The sequence below is a fragment of the Homalodisca vitripennis genome, chromosome 5 (assembly GCF_021130785.1).
Source record: "Homalodisca vitripennis isolate AUS2020 chromosome 5, UT_GWSS_2.1, whole genome shotgun sequence".
In the NCBI taxonomy this organism is placed as follows: domain Eukaryota; kingdom Metazoa; phylum Arthropoda; class Insecta; order Hemiptera; family Cicadellidae; genus Homalodisca; species Homalodisca vitripennis.
Window position 1 is genome coordinate 113,455,001 of NC_060211.1, and position 20,148 is coordinate 113,475,148.

The 20,148-nt window shown below is 34.0% G+C and overlaps 2 protein-coding genes across 4 annotated transcripts in view; both read right to left on the minus strand.

Moving 5' to 3' along the window:
• Positions 1 to 10,104, minus strand: part of LOC124362738 (nuclear pore complex protein Nup85-like) — a 56,490-nt gene extending 46,386 nt beyond the window's left edge. Inside the window, exons 1-4 of the mRNA XM_046817477.1 lie at positions 9,935 to 10,104; positions 7,977 to 8,076; positions 4,967 to 5,153; positions 2,190 to 2,335 (exon numbers count right to left, since the gene is read on the minus strand). Of these exons, the coding sequence (XP_046673433.1) occupies positions 2,190 to 2,335; positions 4,967 to 5,153; positions 7,977 to 8,076; positions 9,935 to 9,991 (490 nt within the window). The 5' untranslated portion in view covers positions 9,992 to 10,104. The remainder of the gene's footprint in view (positions 1 to 2,189; positions 2,336 to 4,966; positions 5,154 to 7,976; positions 8,077 to 9,934) is intronic.
• A 6,184-nt stretch (positions 10,105 to 16,288) lies between these two features.
• The window catches only part of LOC124362739 (inhibitor of Bruton tyrosine kinase), a 41,025-nt gene continuing 37,165 nt past the window's right edge, over positions 16,289 to 20,148 (minus strand). For 2 of the 3 annotated variants that reach the window (XM_046817479.1, XM_046817478.1), the window contains one exon: positions 19,685 to 19,851. In XM_046817479.1, coding sequence (XP_046673435.1) covers positions 19,717 to 19,851 — 135 coding nt within the window. In that variant the 3' untranslated portion in view covers positions 19,685 to 19,716. Of the gene's footprint in view, positions 16,307 to 19,684; positions 19,852 to 20,148 lie in introns of those variants that run through there. The other variant, XM_046817480.1, reaches the window with a different exon arrangement.

Genomic DNA, 20,148 nt, shown 5'->3' on the forward strand with positions numbered 1-20,148 from the left:
GGTTTTGGGCCCGGTCTTGTTTGTACTTTTCACTTCAGATTTGCCAGAATACCTCGAAAATCAATGTTATCCAATCATGTTTGCTGACAACACTGTCCTGTTGACTGGCAGTAACTCTTCTGAGCTCTTAGATATTAACACCTATATTTCAGTGAGCATGGCACAACAATATTGTGATACCAATGATCTTGTTTTTAACTCCTCTAAGACAAAACTCCTAGCACTGGGAAGGCTGAAAGATGAGTTGACTGAGCCTCCAGACTTACAAAGGGTTGGGACAACCAAACATTTGGGTGTTATACTGGACGAATGTCTTTCCTGGAAAGATCATGTGGATCAGTTATGCTCTAGACTCAATTCTGCAGTTTTTGCACTGAAGAGAATCAAGGCAGTAGCCACATCAACTGCAACAAAAACTGCATATCATGCCATCTTTGAATCCCACCTTCGTTATGGGATAATCCTCTGGGGAGGCTCTACAATGGACAACCTTGAACGAGTCCTTATTGCGCAGAAGCGTGCTGTTCCGGTCATGGCTGGTCTTCAACCTCGGGATAGCTGTAGAGAAGCCTTCAAGTCTCTTGGAATTCTCACAGTGGTGTCCATCTACATCATCATGGTCATCAATCACGCAGCCTCACGTGGGAACTTGCCCAGAATGAGTGCTGTCCATGATCATCACACGCAACATGGTAATGACTTCTCCCTACCGATACACAGGACAGCACTTTTCTCCAAGAAACCTTGCTACGCTGGGGCAAAGCTGTTCAACTTACTTCCTCAAGACTTCAAAAATTGTGACTCCAAAACCTTAAAAAGAAGACTGCTAAATTGGCTCAAAGACAGATCCATCTACACCCTTGACGAGTTCAAGACTTCAATAAAGCAATTTTCATTAAAACATGACAGGTAATGTAAATTATTTCATATTGTAATACTTTGACACCTATTCTTTTCTTGATGAAATTGAATAAAGTTTTCTGATTTCTGACTGGAAGACAGAATCATCGCACAGGTACTTCGGTATTATCACAGCCCACTATTTTTGGACGAGTTTTCCTTATCAGAGATCAAAATAAACTTCATTATATTATGTTCCTTCTTCCATAATGATCGAAAAATACTCGATGAGTCATACTTCCTATCTCCAAATCGTCTCCAAATAGACACACGAATGACCTGAAATTTTCGAATAATGAAACGTTGTTCTTATAGTTTTTTATTTCATTGATTGTCATATAATAACTTGTAAATTCCATAATAGGTAAGTAAAATAAGTTGTTTTTAATATTGTAATTTATTTTGTCACCGATAAGGAAAACTCGTCCAAAAATAGTGGCTTCTTGATAAGTACTCAAACAACGTAAGTTTCACAGATAAAATAGTAGAGAAACAACATGAAACTCGTATTTATTGATGGTTTGGAACCTATTAAATACAGCTGTCTGGTTATTTGGCCAAAATAATCTTTTACTATAATTATAAAATAATATGGAAATACGAAACGTCAAAATTGGTGACGCTGGCACTTTATGCACTTTTCGTACCGTCAAAATTAGTGACGCTGTGGCACTCAAAGGGTCAATTACTCTTTCTATTGTAACCAATGTTTAAACAACAGCAATCATCAAAGTTCAGAAAAGTCCAAATGAGTATCATGTTTTACAAAAAATTAAAACAAACTATATCCAAATACATTTTTCAATGATAATAAGTTGTAATAAGTAAAAAGCACAAAATATTTCTTGGCAATTTTTTTTTGCACTTAAAAGGCACACAAGTTGGACAAAGCATATTTAGCTATTTAGTTGTAAAATTGTTGACGCTATTCTTTATAAAACTTGTATTTTTGTGTGAGTAAAGACTTAAATGACTGAATCTTATATTTTTTTACAAAATTAAATAAAACTCCACTATGATAAGGAAAGTAGTTGATGTAAAAATAGTTTTTAGTAGTTTTGAAAAAAGTTCTGTGACAAGTACAACACTGATAATAATAACTTGAGTTAACCAACTTGTATAGATATCGGATTAATATTTTGCTAGACCTATCCCTAAAAAATGAAGAATGTCACTTGAAGATGGGCTTAATATCTAAATGTGATTTGCCCTTGAAGCATAAAATGTTTAATTCAATTCTATTAATTGCCACATGGTATATGTATTACACGATCACCTTTTCACTTTACCTGGAAGAGCATTCACAAGCAGAATCTCAGTAAGATGCCATATAAACTCGATGTTGTAAAATATGGAAACATATTGTTGGTACATCTCTTTTTTGGGCTTCATAGACTCTTTTTGGAGATCTTCAATGCAAGCTCGAATAATGGACCTGCAATATACATATAATACACTTGAATATAGAAAACCACATCAAATTTAATGCTATATTAAGCTAATAAAGTGTTTAGTGTTTGAATAATACAAAGCTTTCTCCATAGAGTGCTGGATTTTTTATGAATAAACAAATTCCTTCAAAGAGTTATAACCTTTCTATGAAATTTGGATACTGTATAAAATACAACAAATGATTTAAGAAATAATTTACTTACCTTGTAGGGTAAAAAAGAATGTTCTATAAAAATTCTCTATGAACAAGATTTTTTACAAATTATTTACATGTTGAAATATTTTGGTGAGATCAAAATGATATTACAATTATACCCATTACTCACAGACAAAATTAATTTTACATGTCCAGACAATAGTGTGCCCCTCAACTAAACTGTCCGGACAATAGCGTGTCCCTCACCTAAACTGTGAGGGACTGTCCCCACCCACCACCGTAAAGTTGCGCTACGAACGCACCACTGCAGTACTCTGTTATTGGTGAAATAATGTGCAACAATCTTGCTGCAGACCTCTGACACTTTTCAAACTTGTTCTGCATGAAGTATACTTACTTTCTTTTACTTCAGTTCAGTCTGAAAATGCAGGAATACTGTCTGGCCAGTGTCAGTGAAACAAATACACACGCAGACACTTACAATGTTTGTTTTTTTCAAATTACAATTATTAAAACAATATTTGAATAATAATTGCCTCCGAGCTTTTTTGTGTGGAATAAACAGGCTACTGCGCTGTGCTGTCCCGCATTGTTACACTATTAAACGATATGTGCTGGACCACTGTCCAGGCAGGTTTCAATTAGAGACACACAGTGTGAAAATCAAGGTCACCTGGAGCATTTCTGGTTCTTTTGGATATCACTCATTACGTCAAGTAAGTTCTTATAATTTTATATCTACTTAAAAAAATTACCTTTGCCAAAAATAAGAGCTACTTTCCAGACAGTCCCACTGATTACTCACACATATTAACCTAATATTATCTAATATGATGATTGTTATAGCATGATAAACCAAGAAAATCTTGAGTTAAAACTTTTACCCATCCGCACAAAAATTGTGAGTTAAAATATTTACCCATATCGGGTAGCTTACATAATGGAGGTCCCCAGGAAACGTGATAAATGTTTAAATAATTCATTCTAAACTCTGTCCTGAATAGTTACAACAAAATTATGGTTGGTATTGGTGGTTATTAGGATAATTCATTAGTTATTGCAGTTGTTTTGTTAGACTCAAGTGGATTTGATTTCTAGTTTATATTTTGGTGTTTGTCCAAACCACATCAATATGTACCTGGTCTCTTCTGCAGAAGAAAAACTACAAAGAAAATAATTTTAAAAACATTACTTTTTATACATCACAAAGATGTTAAATGTTGAAGAATCATCTCCTGCTTTCAAATCATTTAATACAATAGAGTTCTATTACACCTAGTAACAGAAACATAAACATTTTTAAAATACAAACTATAGAAGAGTGATGTACAATATTTGTAATATATCTAGTAGAGTAGGTTTTAGTTTTTAGTATTTAATAGACGACTCTTTGATAGCAGTGGAAATTGTTTATGACATTCCTATGCCAAATAAATAAACTGAGACTTTATCCAGTGACCACTAGACGTATTGTCCGATTTAACATCCGCCTCTCAATGGTGGAGACATCAAGTCTTATTTGTCTGTCTGTCCGCCGTTCAGGAGTGTTCCTTAGACACTCCAACGTTCGGTGTACTGTCGGAGCCGTTCTGAATAGGACATGTTCCTGGAGCGGTCACTTGCAAAGTTACTCAGCAGTCACCAGCTGTTTTGGGTCTCTAAACCCTCTTTTCTCATAATCGTGCCTTGCGGTCGCTCACCCCTTTGTTCTCTGTTGTTCGTTGTAGTAGAAGTGTCACCCCGACTTCCGATGCCCTTTGTGAACACTGTTGCCGAAATAGTGCCATGCTGAACTCTCCTAGTGTGCGATGAACAGATAGTTCCTCTCTAAACTTGTTCCTACTTTGTTGCTAGTGACTATTCTTAGTGAAAATAGACAGTGAGCCATTCTTCCGTGATTCCCACTGCTGCCCTGAACGAGCTGGAAGTCCCCCCTCGGATGTGGCGAGGCAAAAATCTATATCAACATCAGTGAGTTGGCAAATATTCTAAATAAGTGCACCCTTTCTACCTCATGTCTCACCTGTCCTTCTATCTCCTTAGCCTCCGAGCTAGTTTCTCTTTCTCAATAATATATTACAAGTGATTTGAAAACTTTGCAAGTGTCCACTATAGGCCTACCTATACTGTATATTAAGCTTCAGGGTTTCAGGTTGATCACCTAGCGTCATCTTTTGACATGTGATGTAGGTCCCATTACTCATTCACCAGCTTTGTTATAAACAGATCAAATAAAACAGAACTATAGAATAGTGATTTGAAAACTTTGAGTCTTTACTATAATTATATTGTATGTTAACATTCAGGATTTCAGGTCGAGCTCCTCTCATAGGAGTAATCTTTTGACCTGTGATGAAGGTCTCATTAAACTAATTCACCAGCTTTGTTATAATCAGATCAAATAAGACAGAACTATAGAATAGTGATTTGAAAACTTTGCAAGAGAGTTCACTATACCTGTATTGAATGCTGAGCTTCAGGGTTTCAGGTCGAGCTCCTGCGCTAGGAGTAATCTTTTGACCTGCGATGAAGGTCGCATTAGACTCATTCACCAGCTTTCTGACTATCGGATCAAATAAGACAGTGTCTGTCCTAAGATGGTATACTTTCGCGTCACATGGAGCAAAGCTACTCTCAGCGTCAACTGCAAGCAAACATTTTCCTTATACACAACTATGATTATAAACTTTATATGATTATTATGATTATTTATATGAACTAGATTATAAACTTATTAATATCTAGTTCTAGGGTAGTAAGCCCTAATGAATCATTTTGACATTAGAATAATTTTGATCAGTCTTCATGTTTTACAATATACATTCTAACATCCCATGATCTCATATCACATTTTTCACCAATTATCTTTTCTCTTTCCCTCAATTAATTAATATTGAAATAAATTCAATCAAATTAAATCATATTATTTATTATATTGTGGTATATAAAAGTACTATCACTTAACATTAGTTTACTAGTATTGTCATAGACTTGCATTACATTTTAAAATGTTATACAAATTATTTCATTATTAAATAAATTGCAGTAACATAACTAACAATAATAATTACTGTACTATTGTGTATCAATAATAATAACAATGTACTTATAAGAGTACCAAATTAATTTAAGTTGAAGGTTATAACACAAATCCCCATAAATTAATATTATGAATCAATATTTAATATTCTTAAAGCAAAGTATGGTTGATACCATTGAATATTACAAGAAAATAAGTAAAAGCTATAACGAATAAAGTACACAATTTGATAGGCTACCACAATAGTACCTATTTTAAAGCATTAATATTAGTATTAATCAATTATATTTTTGACTATAAAAATATTTTCTAAGGGATAATTTAAGGGAATATTTTAATCCAACTGAGTCAGAATATTTGCATGATCAAAAGCCCTATTTAGGTTAGATGGAGTAGTCTGTTCATAAGATTCTGTTGAAACGTTTCAAGCACTTTTACTATCACATAATAAACAAAATCACAATCACAAGTACAAATTCTAAAACAATGTAGGAGTATGCCAGACCACATGTCATGTAACATGAGGGCTTTGCTGGAGTTGCATCAAGTCTACAGCTCATTTCATTCTCGAGATGTCCGGTGAACAGAAAAGAATAATACAGAAAAGAAATTCAATCACCCCCCCCCCCCCCAGACAAACAGATTTGAAATTGTGGGAGCCTACTGGGTGATAAACTTCAATGACACTGAATCCCATGGATAGCCTTGAACCATCATCCAACTCATTCTTGTCTATGTAGAAATCATGTTTCACACAAAATTTAAACTCAACAGATGAAATATTTCTCGACATATCTTGCTACATAATGCATTCATAACAATGTTGGTAGACAGTTAAGAAACTGTTGTTTCCAGTGGTACCTGAATCACATTGATTTTCATACTACCAATAACACAATTATATCCAATAGCGATAGCGTGCATGGAGTTGTGTAACCGATGCCTACTAGAGTTAGTTCATAATAGTTATTTTGCATTGGTGGAGCATTGTTTACATATGACAACAATATATTTCTACAAACAAGAAGCAGGAATATTAAATTTTGTTATAAGTCTGATACACTGATCAATAAGACAAAAAGTAAATTTAAAAAAATAAAATTTAACAATATTACAAGTTATTTGCAAGTTGACTCAAATTATTGACTGAACGAATAATATGACTTAGCGAAGCTTATCACAGAAGAGGTTAAAAAAGTTTAATTTCTGTCTCTCTCTATTTCCACGATATCTCAAAAATGAACTGACCTATGGACTTGAAATTTTGCATGAAACTTCATTCCAGTACAAACATCGAGTTCGATGTTGGTTCATGTCACTCCATAGAATTTGGCTGATTGTTACTGAACATTTCAACATTGGTCTTATGGACAACCATGATGGATAATGAAAATCCCAAAATAAATAAATTAGTAAATAAACTAAATACAACCATATGACATTTTAACATACGACAGATTAACACATGCAGCTAGACTTAAAATATTGTATGCTCCCTTAGCAAAGCCTGTTACATGACAAGTTATTTGGCATACTCCTACCTTGCTAAACAATATCCATAACATTGACAAGAAATTAATTAGAATTCATAAATTATTAACATATACCATAGTGTTTAAAGTATTGCATTACAATTTAAAATGATAAAAACATGCAAAATAATATATTATTTATTTTTTGCACTTTTTAAAGTAGAAAGATATGTACTACAACAATGTAGGCCACTACAGTATAAACAAACAAAAATAATATTAAGTATGTAGCCTAATATTAGTTTATGCAAACACTATCAAATTATGAAAACTACACTATATGAGGCTGAAGTGAGTCATCAAATCTAATCTTCAATGAGATACACTATGGTACCAAACATGATGGTTATACATATTACTTTAGCATCAACTGTTTTACCAATACAGAATATTCTTAAAACTATACAAGAGTGTGTATTTCCCAATAGGACACATATTTTCAAGACATCAGAAATCTCACTGACTTTTTTTCACTATTTTTTAGTTAGTATCAAGACTATACTTTGACATGCCATCACTTGATATGTTTCAAATGTTCAGTTTAGTTGTTCCCACATGCCTTATTTTAGAAAGACGGGCTACCATTCAAATTTGTCTGTCTAAACTATTTCAGAGTGATTTCATAACAAATCTCTACAAAGTAGGGAAAACACTTTGAACACATGTTATGTAGTTTGGTACAACTAATTTCACAGTTCACAGTTCAAATATGTTTATTTATTAACAGTTTTTTTTATTTGATACATGATCCCATGTGCCTGACACAGCACGTGCGGGATTCTGGAAAAAAACAAGCATCTTTACTACAATTTTTTTATACGGCTACTGATTTGCCTTACTATTCCACTGAAAATGAAAACTTGTAAATGATTATATATTTAATGATATATTTCACCTTTCTGTGTTGGCTTCTTGTAGGTGTGCACTCCTATTCTGTCAATGCCCAGCCACTGAGCAGTGATACCAACATCCTCAAACACTTTCTCAGGCAATACCTACAAAGATATTAGTTTTAAATTAAATAAACTGATAGAATGAAATATTGAAGAACCCGACAGAACATATCAAAACATAACACAGCATTTGCAACATCAGTTCGGAGTTAATTGCAAACTTTGCTGCCCTTTGACCTAGGTTACGAACATTTTACTGTTAACCACAGTACCAACTCCATACCATTGACTTCTGCGAACAATAGAACCAAATTGGAGAGCTACTAAGAAATCTTTAAAAACTGGTCTCAGAAGTGAGTGCATTGCCGACCATCTTGCAGAATTTATGTATAAACACGAAACTATGATCATTGGAGGTGATCCATTCGAGCATTTTTACATGCTATAAAACGTGTATCCTGTTAAGTAATAGTACTACGTGGTTCAAGAGTACTTTTAATACAGTTCAGTTATTTAATACAATTTCAAAACCAAATTCATTTCTTTTACGTATAAAAATATAGTTTTTTCATAAGTTAATAACATTTTTAAAGCCCAAAAACTTCATTAAATTTGATATCAACGTTCAAAATTTTATCCAAAGTAAAAACGTGTTTGTAAAAAAATTTCAAATTAAGATCATGTGTTTTGTAATTGACTAATGACGGCAAGTGACGTACATGTTTTCTTTATTTCTCAACCAGTGAAACAGTGACGTTTATCCTTAAATATAATTTTTAAGGTAAGTAAATGTTATTCTTTGGTTGTAATTATATTGATTGTATATTATATTTTAATTTGTAAAGTATATACAATATTTTAAATTGTAGAGTATATTAATATTTATACCTTAATGTCTAAGGTTAAAAACTAGCAAAACCATATTGTTCTTTGAAATATCTACTACATCATTTGGTTGGACATCTTGCTTTCAATCCTTTGGATGGTCATGAAAATCAATGATTCAAATCATTCAATATCTCATGATACAATTGTGTAGGTGACCACTTATTATACTGCAACCCAACACTACACTGAATCATCGATATTCATGATTATCTAAACTAATAAAACCAAAATTTCAAACCGAATCACATTATACGTAATTCAAATGACAGTGTAGTTCAGCTGTTTTTATATTTAAAACAGTAATAATTTAATGATGAATAAAAAACTATTTATGCTATGAGTATTTACAAAATGGGAAAATAGTGTAATATTTCGTTACTTTTCAATATTCTAAAGAATAAAGGTGTCTGGCAGCTTGTGACACAAATAAAAAGGTGTACATCGCCATCGCCAAAGTTGTACTTGCGACCATTACTCAAACAAATGATTTTTACTTTGTTTGAATTAATTGTAAACAATATTGTTATTTAATACATTAAGAAGAGTAGGTAATAGGCCTTATTAATTGTAAACAACTGTAATTAGAATGTTTTTGTATTCAATAATTTAGGTATTTTAAATCGATGATTTGGTATCCTGATTCGATTGTGATGGTGCCCACTTACTACACTGCAACCTTTGTTGTACCACCTATCCATACTTGATAGTATTGATCATAAAATGTTCTTATGGCCTAAAATTAATACTTAACAGTCATATGGAAAATATTAAAGCTGAGGCAGTCAGAGTGAATTTTTACTGTGGATTTAGATGAGAATAGGTTAGCCTATCACCTGTTTTTCTCCAAATTAACCTAACAAAATATGCACTAAAACACATCTATACAGGAATTCAGTGCATAACCTAGAAGTGGGAAACAATAAACTTTATATAAATATTCACTGAAACTAAATGAAAGATTTATGTACGGAAATAATTGAAAAACTACCACAAACTCACTTCACTGTACTTTTGCAAGTGTATCAAGACGTGACACTATATTAAATTTACACTATTAATGGAAATGACTTACTGTTGTAAAATAAGGCTCCCTAGCATCATCCATATCTGTAAAGAAACTCCTTAACATTAACAATACCAATCTTTTAATAATTACTCGTTTGTTGTTTTAATTTAAATTATCGGAAACCGCTCCAACTTCGAATCGAACTGAAGTTACTTTGAGGTTATAAATTCACAGCCATCTCAATCGCGCTCTAACGAAAGCGTGTTCAACTACTTTTTTCAGTTCAGATACTTTTTATAGCGGGTGGATGAGTTCACAATCATAGTCATAATTGTTTTATTTGTACATGAGTGCAGAAGCGAAATTAGGGCCAAATGGCCCTTTCTTATATTTAACCTTAACAAAATAAAATTACTAAACCAGTAGATAACTCCAGTAAAAAAATAATTAACTTAAATATGTTTATTATATTGTTTAATTGTTAAAACAATATATAAACAATAAAATCTAATATTACTCTGCATAATGACATATATTACATTAAACAAAATATAAAATTTCAAACCCATTCACTCAGTCATTCAATCCGGGCCCTTACACCCATGTTAACGCCATCGGTCTCGGTAGACGTGGTCACACAATCCAAGAAGAGTTTTTTCAGAGCTGAATTGGATCGTGCCCGGCTTTCCAGTTCTTTGATGCTTTCTGGAAGGGAATTCCAAGTACTGCATACGGTAACAATGAAGGATTTGTTAAATACTGCTGTTCTATTGCCATTTATACAATTTAACGTAAATAAAAGTCGTTTGGCAGGTATTTGGTCTTCCGATATGTTAGTTTGCTTATTTAAACGCATATGTGACAGATACGGCCAATTACAAAATAACTGAATCGGAATAAAGTAAGCGCTCTGTGGTGTTATGGTAGCACATTCACCCGGCAAGTGAGAGATCCGGGTTCGACTCCCGGCGGAGCAAGTACTTTTTGTGATTCAATGTTTATTGAAATTATATAGGTATGAATGAAAAAAAAAACGCAATTTCTGTCTGTCTGTCCACACGATATCTCGAAAACGAACTGACCTAGAGGCAGATGGTGTCTGTCACCCTTTGAGATTTGGATGAGCGTGATCGAATACTTTTACATCGGTTTTTATAAGTAACTATGGTGAATACGGGAAAATAGCAGAATGAAAAAATAAATTTGTAAACGAACTGCGTACAACCACAATGACATTAACAAGCGACACTTTAATTCATATGGTGAAAATAAAATATAACAAAGAGAAAATTACATTATAAATTAATTGGAAAACTGATATGTAATGAATTTAATTACATTTATATTGAACTGTACTAATGTAATTTCTGAAGAACTGAGAATTTTATTAAAGTGAACCATTAGTATTGGAATGTGCCTCTCAAGGAACAAAAATCTTTTGCTACTCGAAAAAGACCACAATATTTTTAGAGTCCTCAGTTGCCATTTCTTTAGGTAGCACGGTAACTCCCCCGAATTGGCCGAAACATTTACGAGAGCCTACTTTGCTGTGGGTCTGAGGCGGCATATGTTGCTCTCAGCCCTTCCTATTTTCTGCTGTTGATAGTTCAGGCCATCATCACAATGTCCAGTGAGAAGACCTGTAAGGCACCTTAAGTCCTCCTTGCTGAGAGAGAATACTTGCTTGGTTCTTTTGCGTGAGTACATGATGCACAGTTATACTTGTCTGTTGCCCGATGTATTGTACAAGACCTTATTTATCTTTTCACTGTCGATTCTATCATTAGCTGGCTTTTATATACAACAAGAAACTGCTCTGGGCCTAAAATGGAAGATAATCACCAACTTGTCAGCATTCTCATTCCCTTCTTCACCAACGTACATGATCTGGGACCCATGCAATGTTTACATGATTGCCCCTTGACAGCGTTGTCAATGTGTTGATACATTCCAGCACATTCTTTTGACTCACAGGTACAAGAACTTCAAACTTATAGCACTGCTTGGCTGTCTAACATTATACTGATTGTGGCTCCCTTTTGACATTATATCGATTGTGGCTCCCTTCATGTCCTCTACTTATTCAGGTACATACCTATGTAGACTTCCCATTGGAAGACAGTGGCACGTGTTCCTACGGTTTTTGCAACCTCGCATTTAGGTATAGTAATGCCCACTTCAGCTTTGCCATTAATTTTAGATACATCCGTATACCAGGTGAGCGATCCAGGCTTTATTTTAAGCAAGTCTGCACCCCACTCTAGACATTCCGGTCAAATTACCATAAATAGATACTTAAAGTTATAACAGACCGGCATTTTGTCCGTAACTGTATTAGACATTGCACCATAATATGTTACTTCTTTGAAGATACTCAATGTCCCTACAGGTTCCCTACAAGGGCACTGGCACGTCATTGTTTCCTTTTCATGCTTCCTTTCTGTCATCTTCTACTGGGATTCCCTTCCTTAGAAGCCACTTGAAGCATTTTCTTGCTTCTCCACTTTGTTTATTCTTTCCTTTGTTCTTCAAATGAAGCTTCTCAACCGCTTCCAAGAGTCCCATATGATCTCCGTGAGGTGGCTGGTGATTAACATCTAAATCCATTTCATTGCTTGAGCTATTTAGCAGATTGTCTTCAAATGTTAATGGTTTGAAGCTGTTCAGTTTCCAAAGTTATGCTCTGGGGGGCAATTTCCTTGTTCAAAGGTTTTGGATTGCTTGCCATGTTATTCAACACACCTGGGTACAACACGGTCCACTGCAGCAGAGCCCCGGATTCACCACAGAAAGGGTACTTGAAACTGAAGAGTCCCTACTCTTCACAGTTCACATACTAGACACCAAGCATTCCTAGGCCACGCAGCATAATGCTGTTCCACCTTGGCTTGGAGGATGTAGGGATTTTGGTTTGACGGGAATGTGGCATGTTACTTACTCTGTCTGTGTTGGATTCAAATAGTTGACAGAGATTCCCTCACCATTCCCCATTGCGCTGTCGAGGCATCAGTGATGATTCAAATCTGAGGCCAACCACATCAGTCCTTGGTAAGGAAATGTGCAGTAACCAGATATACCAGAGTTTCTGCTGCTACAAGCGAGCACAAGTCTTGCATGTATTTCAGTCTATTAAACTTTTTAACATCAGTCCCCAGGGAACAATAGTAGGGTCCTTTTGGTCAAGGACTATAGTGCACTCCTGTTCCTGCTGTTTCAACCCACACCTCTAAACAAGATGTGCTGGTGTAAACTGGCAATCCCCACAAACCCAAGGCACAGTGTCATAAGCAGAGATTGTGAAGGCAGTCTGAAGAGACAGTTATCATCTGATTCTATAGAAGAGGATGATACTAAATAAGATCATGAAGGAAGAAAATAGTGTAATAAGAATGCCACATAACTGAAGTAGTCAGGATTACCCGAATGGAGGGAACAAAACAAATTGTTACCCATGGGCATATTCTGATCTTCAGTTTGCCTCATCCCTCAGAAACCATTAAATTAAGACATCTCATTCTTTTAGTACGTCTTTTTTTAGGAATCTCTAAAGATGCTTTAGATGCCACAAGTTCGGGCACTCAAATAAAGTTTTAAAAACACAGAAATATGCGTGCAGTGTGACAAAGGAGACCAAACTGAAAAAAAACTTGTAATCCTGAGCTCTCAATTTACAATTAAAAACCGATTATAGGAATCTTAGACATCAGCTCAGTAGCTCTATAAAGCGAGCAAAAAGAGATTATTATCGCGATAAAATCGATAGTTCAAAAAATAATCCCAAATTATTCTGGTCGGTAATAAATGAGCTAAGTGGAAAAATTAACAAGAGTTCTTCCTTTCCTATAAAAAAAACATCTGCCAGCGTTTTCTGATATTACTTCCGATGTAATACAGAAATCTGCAAAACAGCTTCAATTCTTTTTTTGCAAACGTGGGGCAGGAGTTGGCGGATGCAATCGATTCGAGTGGGGTGCCGATTGTGAATGACGCTGACTTTAGACTAGACTGTGAGTTTACCCTGAATACTGTGACTGAGGTGGACGTTGTACGTCACGTGAAAGCACTGCGGGGGGGCTCTGCGCCTGGCTTTGATGGTGTCTCTGCTGATGTTCTCAAGGCAAATATTCAGTTCTTTACTAAACCCTTGTGCCATTTAATTAATCTAAGTATTTTATTGGGTGTCTTTCCTAATACCTTTAAAATGGCTAAAGTGTTCCCTTTATATAAATCAGATGAATTTACCAATAAAAGCAACTATAGACCGATCTCCTTACTTAGGCGTATTTTCCAAGATATTAGAGCGAATAATTAAAGAACAATTAGTATCCTACCTTAATCAAAACAATATCTTGAGTGGGTGTCAGTATGGGTTCAGAAGCGATAAAAATGTAAACGATGTCTTATTTGACTTAAATAAAGAAATAAATGCTTCTATTTCAAGAGGTAATCGCTCAATGCTTGTTTTTCTGGATCTCAAGAAAGCTTTTGACTCGGTAAAGAGAGACAAATTAATTAACAAATTAGATGCTATTGGAGTTCATGGAAACACCCTTGCGTGGTTCTCAAGCTACCTTAGTAATAGATTTCAATATATGTTTCTGTCTGCGTGGTGACTAGTGATCCATTGTCAGTGGACTATGGAGTTATTCAAGGAAGTACTCTCGGACCAATTTTGTTCTTAATTTATATCAAAAACATTTCGAAAAATAAATTTAAATGGTAAAACTTTTTTTATTTGCAGACGACACTTTTAATTTTTGTAAACGGTAATAACTGGTTAGAAGTGCAAAGGAAAGCTCAGAGTGATTTCATGACGTTAAAGAAATGGTTTGATCAAAACGTATTAACGCTTAATATTTTAAAAACAAAAATTTTTGCCAATATCTCTTCGCCCTATTTGTGACTACCATTTGAAAAATTTGACAATTCATAGCTGTGGAAATTATCTCAATGATTTATGCACATGTGAAAGCAATAGATAAAACAATAGCTTACAAATATCTTGGGAGTTATTTTTGATCATAGGATGACATGGTTCATATCATATAGATTACTTAGTTAAAAAAATTACGTCGGTTGATTTTTGCTTTCAGACAGTTCTTTTGCTGAGCGATGTTCTTAGTGTAAGTGAGATAAAGCTGGCGTACTACGCTTACATTCAGTCTATGCTTTCATTTGGAAATATCGCTTGGGGGGAGCTAGTAAAACAACTCTAAACAGACTGTTTTTATGCCAGAAACAGTTGTTTAAAACTCGCCTTTCATAAAAAAACGCCGTTACCCTACTGACACTCTATTTAAAGAATTATCAATCCTTACAGTTCGTCAGTTATTTATAAAATCTCTCATAGTACACATCTTCTCACATTTTTCAATTTATTTTTTCAGAAATTCCCCATTCATATAACACCCGATATGCCCGTGACACAGGAATAGCCACTTTACCAACTATATAGATCTTTCTCCACAACTAATTCGTATTACATATCAAATATACTATTCATAAATGTTTCTAGATTCTTTCACGCTTATAATTTCTTTAACGCACAATCCTTGTCAGTTTTTAAAAATCGTATCAATGAGTGGCTATTGCAATTAGGCGTATCAGAGGCGGAGATCATTATCACTGCCGGGTACAGGGGACCTGACCCTTGACCATGACGTTGTTTACTATTACTAACCGAACACACACACACTCTCTCTCTCTCTCATCTCACTCCGTCATAAATGGATCATTTAGTTTTAGCCACACATACGATTTTTATTTCATTTATTTTCCACCGCTTGAATAAAAACAATCACTTACAGTAAATTCAAGAAGCAATAGACATACATCCCTTTATCTTTTTCTTTACCTTATTTCTATTACAGTTATATCCAGCGTATATTTATAATTTATGTTGGCGGCTAGATGCAACCAGGCCTACGCACAGGCAGATTGCCCATGTAGGCTTTCCAGTATTGTTACACTTATTTCTCTATTCTTACTCATTTTACATTTCTTCTATACATAAGCTGCTGTATATATAAAATAATAGTTATTTCATCTGAGAAAGATTGTATATATGTATATATAAATTGCTGGAATAAACGTTATTCATTCATTCATTCTCTTGCGGAAAATGCAAAGGAAAACAGTCTGCAGCTTCAAGAAATTATACATAGCAAAATATACATAGAGGAAACAAAATAATAAAGATAATTACTTTAATTAAGTTATCCTTTGTTGACATACACAAGGAATATAGGTTAAAGAGCAATTACAGTTCCGAGTAATCATGTGTCATATGCACAAGCCACAGCCTCAACCCCTGAAATATTTCTTATTGTTCTAACTGTATTTCATTGGAGGCGATGGTTAGGGCCTTGACGGAACACATGGCAAACGTCATAAGTTTCCTCTTGGTTAATGTCAATCTTGGTTAACATCAGAGATCACCTATGACGAAAATATTGGGGACAGTTTAGATTCTCAAAACCAAAAATCCTTGTATTTGAAAACAAATGATAAAACTATTATAGGAAATAAACTAACTGATTATAGGAGCCTCTAACACCAACTGAGAGAAAAGCTCTATGTGACAACCTGAAACAGAACATCAAAAGCAAAACAGAAAATCAACAAAGTAATTCAAACACTACCACACAATCACATTTTTTCTACCAATTAAGCGTTGTGGGAGAGGACAGAATTGTGGATAATTCACGACTTCAAACTGAATTTTAGATGGTTAATTCAGAACACCTCCACTTACCAAACACAAGAATAAAACAACCTTTTCTAAATAACATACTTACTACATGCTATCGATAATCCGATGGAATACAATGGCTTACAATTTCATGTCGAAGAAGTAAGAAAAATTCTTGAGGGGAACAGGCCACATATTGTGCTTCCAGGAAACTTAATTCCACTGGGCAATTCCTTTTATAATGAAAACGTATAAAATTACAGTTATGCTTACCTGCATGAAGGTAATGTATGTAGTGGTACAGCTATTTTCATGGATGCAGCAAAATACACACCAAAGGTGAATCTTGACATTCCCCTTCAAGCATCCTGTATTATCAATATAAGCTCCCATTAAAAGAAATGTCTGTTCTTTATACATACCTCCAGTACCAGACATCCTCAATAGACAATATCTGTTACACCTGATTAACCAAATTCTGCTAGTTGGGAGACTTTAATGCTCACTATTACTTCTGGGGCTCCAATATCTGTTCCTCAAGAGACAATCTGATTGTCAGAGCCTTTGATGAATGTAACTAGATTTTATTAAATAACAGCTCTTCTACATATTTGTGTCCTACAATATATTTGGATCCTAGTCTGCCGTTGATGTATCAGTATGCAATCCAGGTCTCACCTATAGAATAGATTGGCTGATATTTTCGGACTTATATGTAAGTAATCACGTTCTAATTTTGATCAGCTTCCTGAAAACTGATATACACAGAAACACGAGACAACATTGGACCATAAAAATGCTAACCAGAACACGGTAAAATTACAAATCAACTAAATAATCTTTTAAATTATTAACTCTTAGAAATTAATAAAATCAGACCAAAGTGAAACAAGATATGACTGCAATATCAGAATCGTGGCAAAGAAAATGAAATTGAAAAATGGAAAGAAATCTAATAATTATTAAATTTGGAATAATTAATAAAAGACTAATTAATGTTAGTAAAAGAACAAGCTCGCGAACTCTGATGTGGGAGAGCTGCAAATAGTCAGTGATGATGGATCCGATTCCTTCATGTCAAAGTGCCTTCAGGGAGCTCAACTTGCTAACTCTACTCAGCTTGTATATTTGAGAGACTTCATTTTACTGTCAATTTCAGTGTATTTTGACACAGGGCAGTGATATACATAGATACGAGATAAGAGCTCGGGAGTGCTTTCGAGCCCGACAGCAAAGAACAGCAGCATTTGAACGCCTCCCTTCTCAAGCTGGAATCAAATTCATTAACAATCTCCCTGAAACACTAAATTTAGAAACAAATCGAAAAATAATTAAAAACCCAATTAAAACACTACCTGGTGTCTTGTGCTTTTTACTCATTTGGCAAGTTCATGGAGCACACTTGGGATTGATATTCGCAGCAGTGTTGCAATCCTGGGGGTTGATCCCACGAATTATGAATATTGTTTCTTTGTATGTGTATGAATGTGTGCATTCGTGCACCTGTATGGAAAATTGAGTGAATGGATTTAGTTATTAAGATAAATACTGTAAAAAATTGGTATTATTGACTATTGCAATACAATGTAATATATATTGTCAACGCAATAAAATATATTCTATTCTATTCCTCAGATGGTGGTGTCCAATAGGGTGTGATAGACATCATTTGGATGCTGTGTAGACACGGTGGGATGATTAAAGGGGTCATTACAATTTGTAATTTAATTGTAAATTATCAAAAAAAGGCGGCAGAAATAGGTAGTGGACTAAATGATATCAAAATACAATTAAATACTAAGAAAGTTTGGATTCTTTTAAAATATGTTAAAACGAGCAAAGATAAGTTCCAGGATACAAATTTAACTACTTAATCAGGTTCAAAAAGTTATGTATATTGATCTCTATAAACAAAACAAAAAGAATTTTTGTCAGCTGGATCACTGTTAATCAGTCAATTAAAATAATTACAATCGGAGGGAAGCATAATTCTGATATTGTATCGATAAGTTATTAATGGTACAAATAAATACTATGCACTTTTGGCATAGTTATGATTTGTACAAAACAGTTTTTGATTTTCAGTGTGCTTTCTGACCATACATCATTATACCGATAACCTAAGATGAACTAATATAATTATTATGATATAGAGAAATAGATAGAGAACAATCCTTTTTTCTATCTATATAGTCCTATTGTGTATTATCATTATCTTGAGCGGTTAGCCGAGGCAGTTCCGGTCTGAGATGCTGTGGGCGTGACACTGGCAGAGGGATCATGTGAGATTGTGTGGGATAAAAGTTAGGATTCATTAGCAATAAATACTTTAATTTATTTGTATATTAAAAATATAATGTTATATTATATGTTTTAAGAATAGTAGAGATAGTTCATTTATTAATGTGTTAAATTTTAATTATAACACGTTAAAATATTACATTAATTTCACCGCTTTGTGTAAATGTAATTATTTCTTTATTTTATTATCTTTATTATTTTTTGTTTTATTCTTAGATAGTATTTATTTAATGTTTTAAATTTTACGTTGCAGCAGGTTAAGTGTAAGAAAGGGCCATGCGGCTCTAACTTTGCCTGTAAAAATAAAGAATTTTTCATTTTTTTCATTTCATCATTTTCAGCATTACTGTCCAAATAGTGTCCATGACATAATCAGACCACATTTGAAATTATAATCGAGACAATGATTTTTAAAGTACTCACATTTTCTTTTATCAAATATGCAACATATTCACTTTGACTTCGCTTATATTCCTCTATAAAATCATCACATAAGATTCAGAATAATGTATCTCATAACAGTCATAACAACAAAAATTCCTTCCAGCCGGACAGAAAAACATACAATTAGTTTTATTGCCTAAAAGTGTAAGAAGCCTATAGTGTATTTTAATTCATGAAAAGAAGAAATATCTCTCTGAATCTAAACATTAAAGAGGGCGGAACAACTCATTGATATCCAAACAGATACTTTGTTGAGGACTGGATTCAAAACAAACTCCTTGCTAGAATTTTGGTGTAATCAAGTGTTTATAGGACTATAACGATTGGCTCATCTATCTTTAAAGAAGGTTTTAGAATTGTAATAATAATAAAAATTCATATAAAATATACACTTTTTATTTACATGCGAACTTTATTGGTGACGTGATGTAATCCATATTGGCTTGGCTATGTTGGCGCTGAGAACTCTTTCCACTGTTATGCGTTCCTCATAAATATGTGCTGCATTGTAAAACACACGTAATTCTTCCATAGCTTTGTCCTCAATCTGAAACATACAATGCACGAATCAACCAACAGTTTTGGGAACAATAAATTGAATATTGTGCATTTCAATGATATGCGGATGATTCATGGATACATTGTGTCAGTGTCTGGATGACTCATAATGAGTAGGTCAAACTAAAAATAAGGTTTACTAGCCAGAGGGCAATAGAGAGATTTAAAAACAATCCAATTAATGTATGTAAAAATAAGTGGTGAATGGTGCTAATATAATCATTGGGATTACTTTATTAAATATATGGAACCTTATAAGAAGACTTGTGTACCATACTTCAATTTT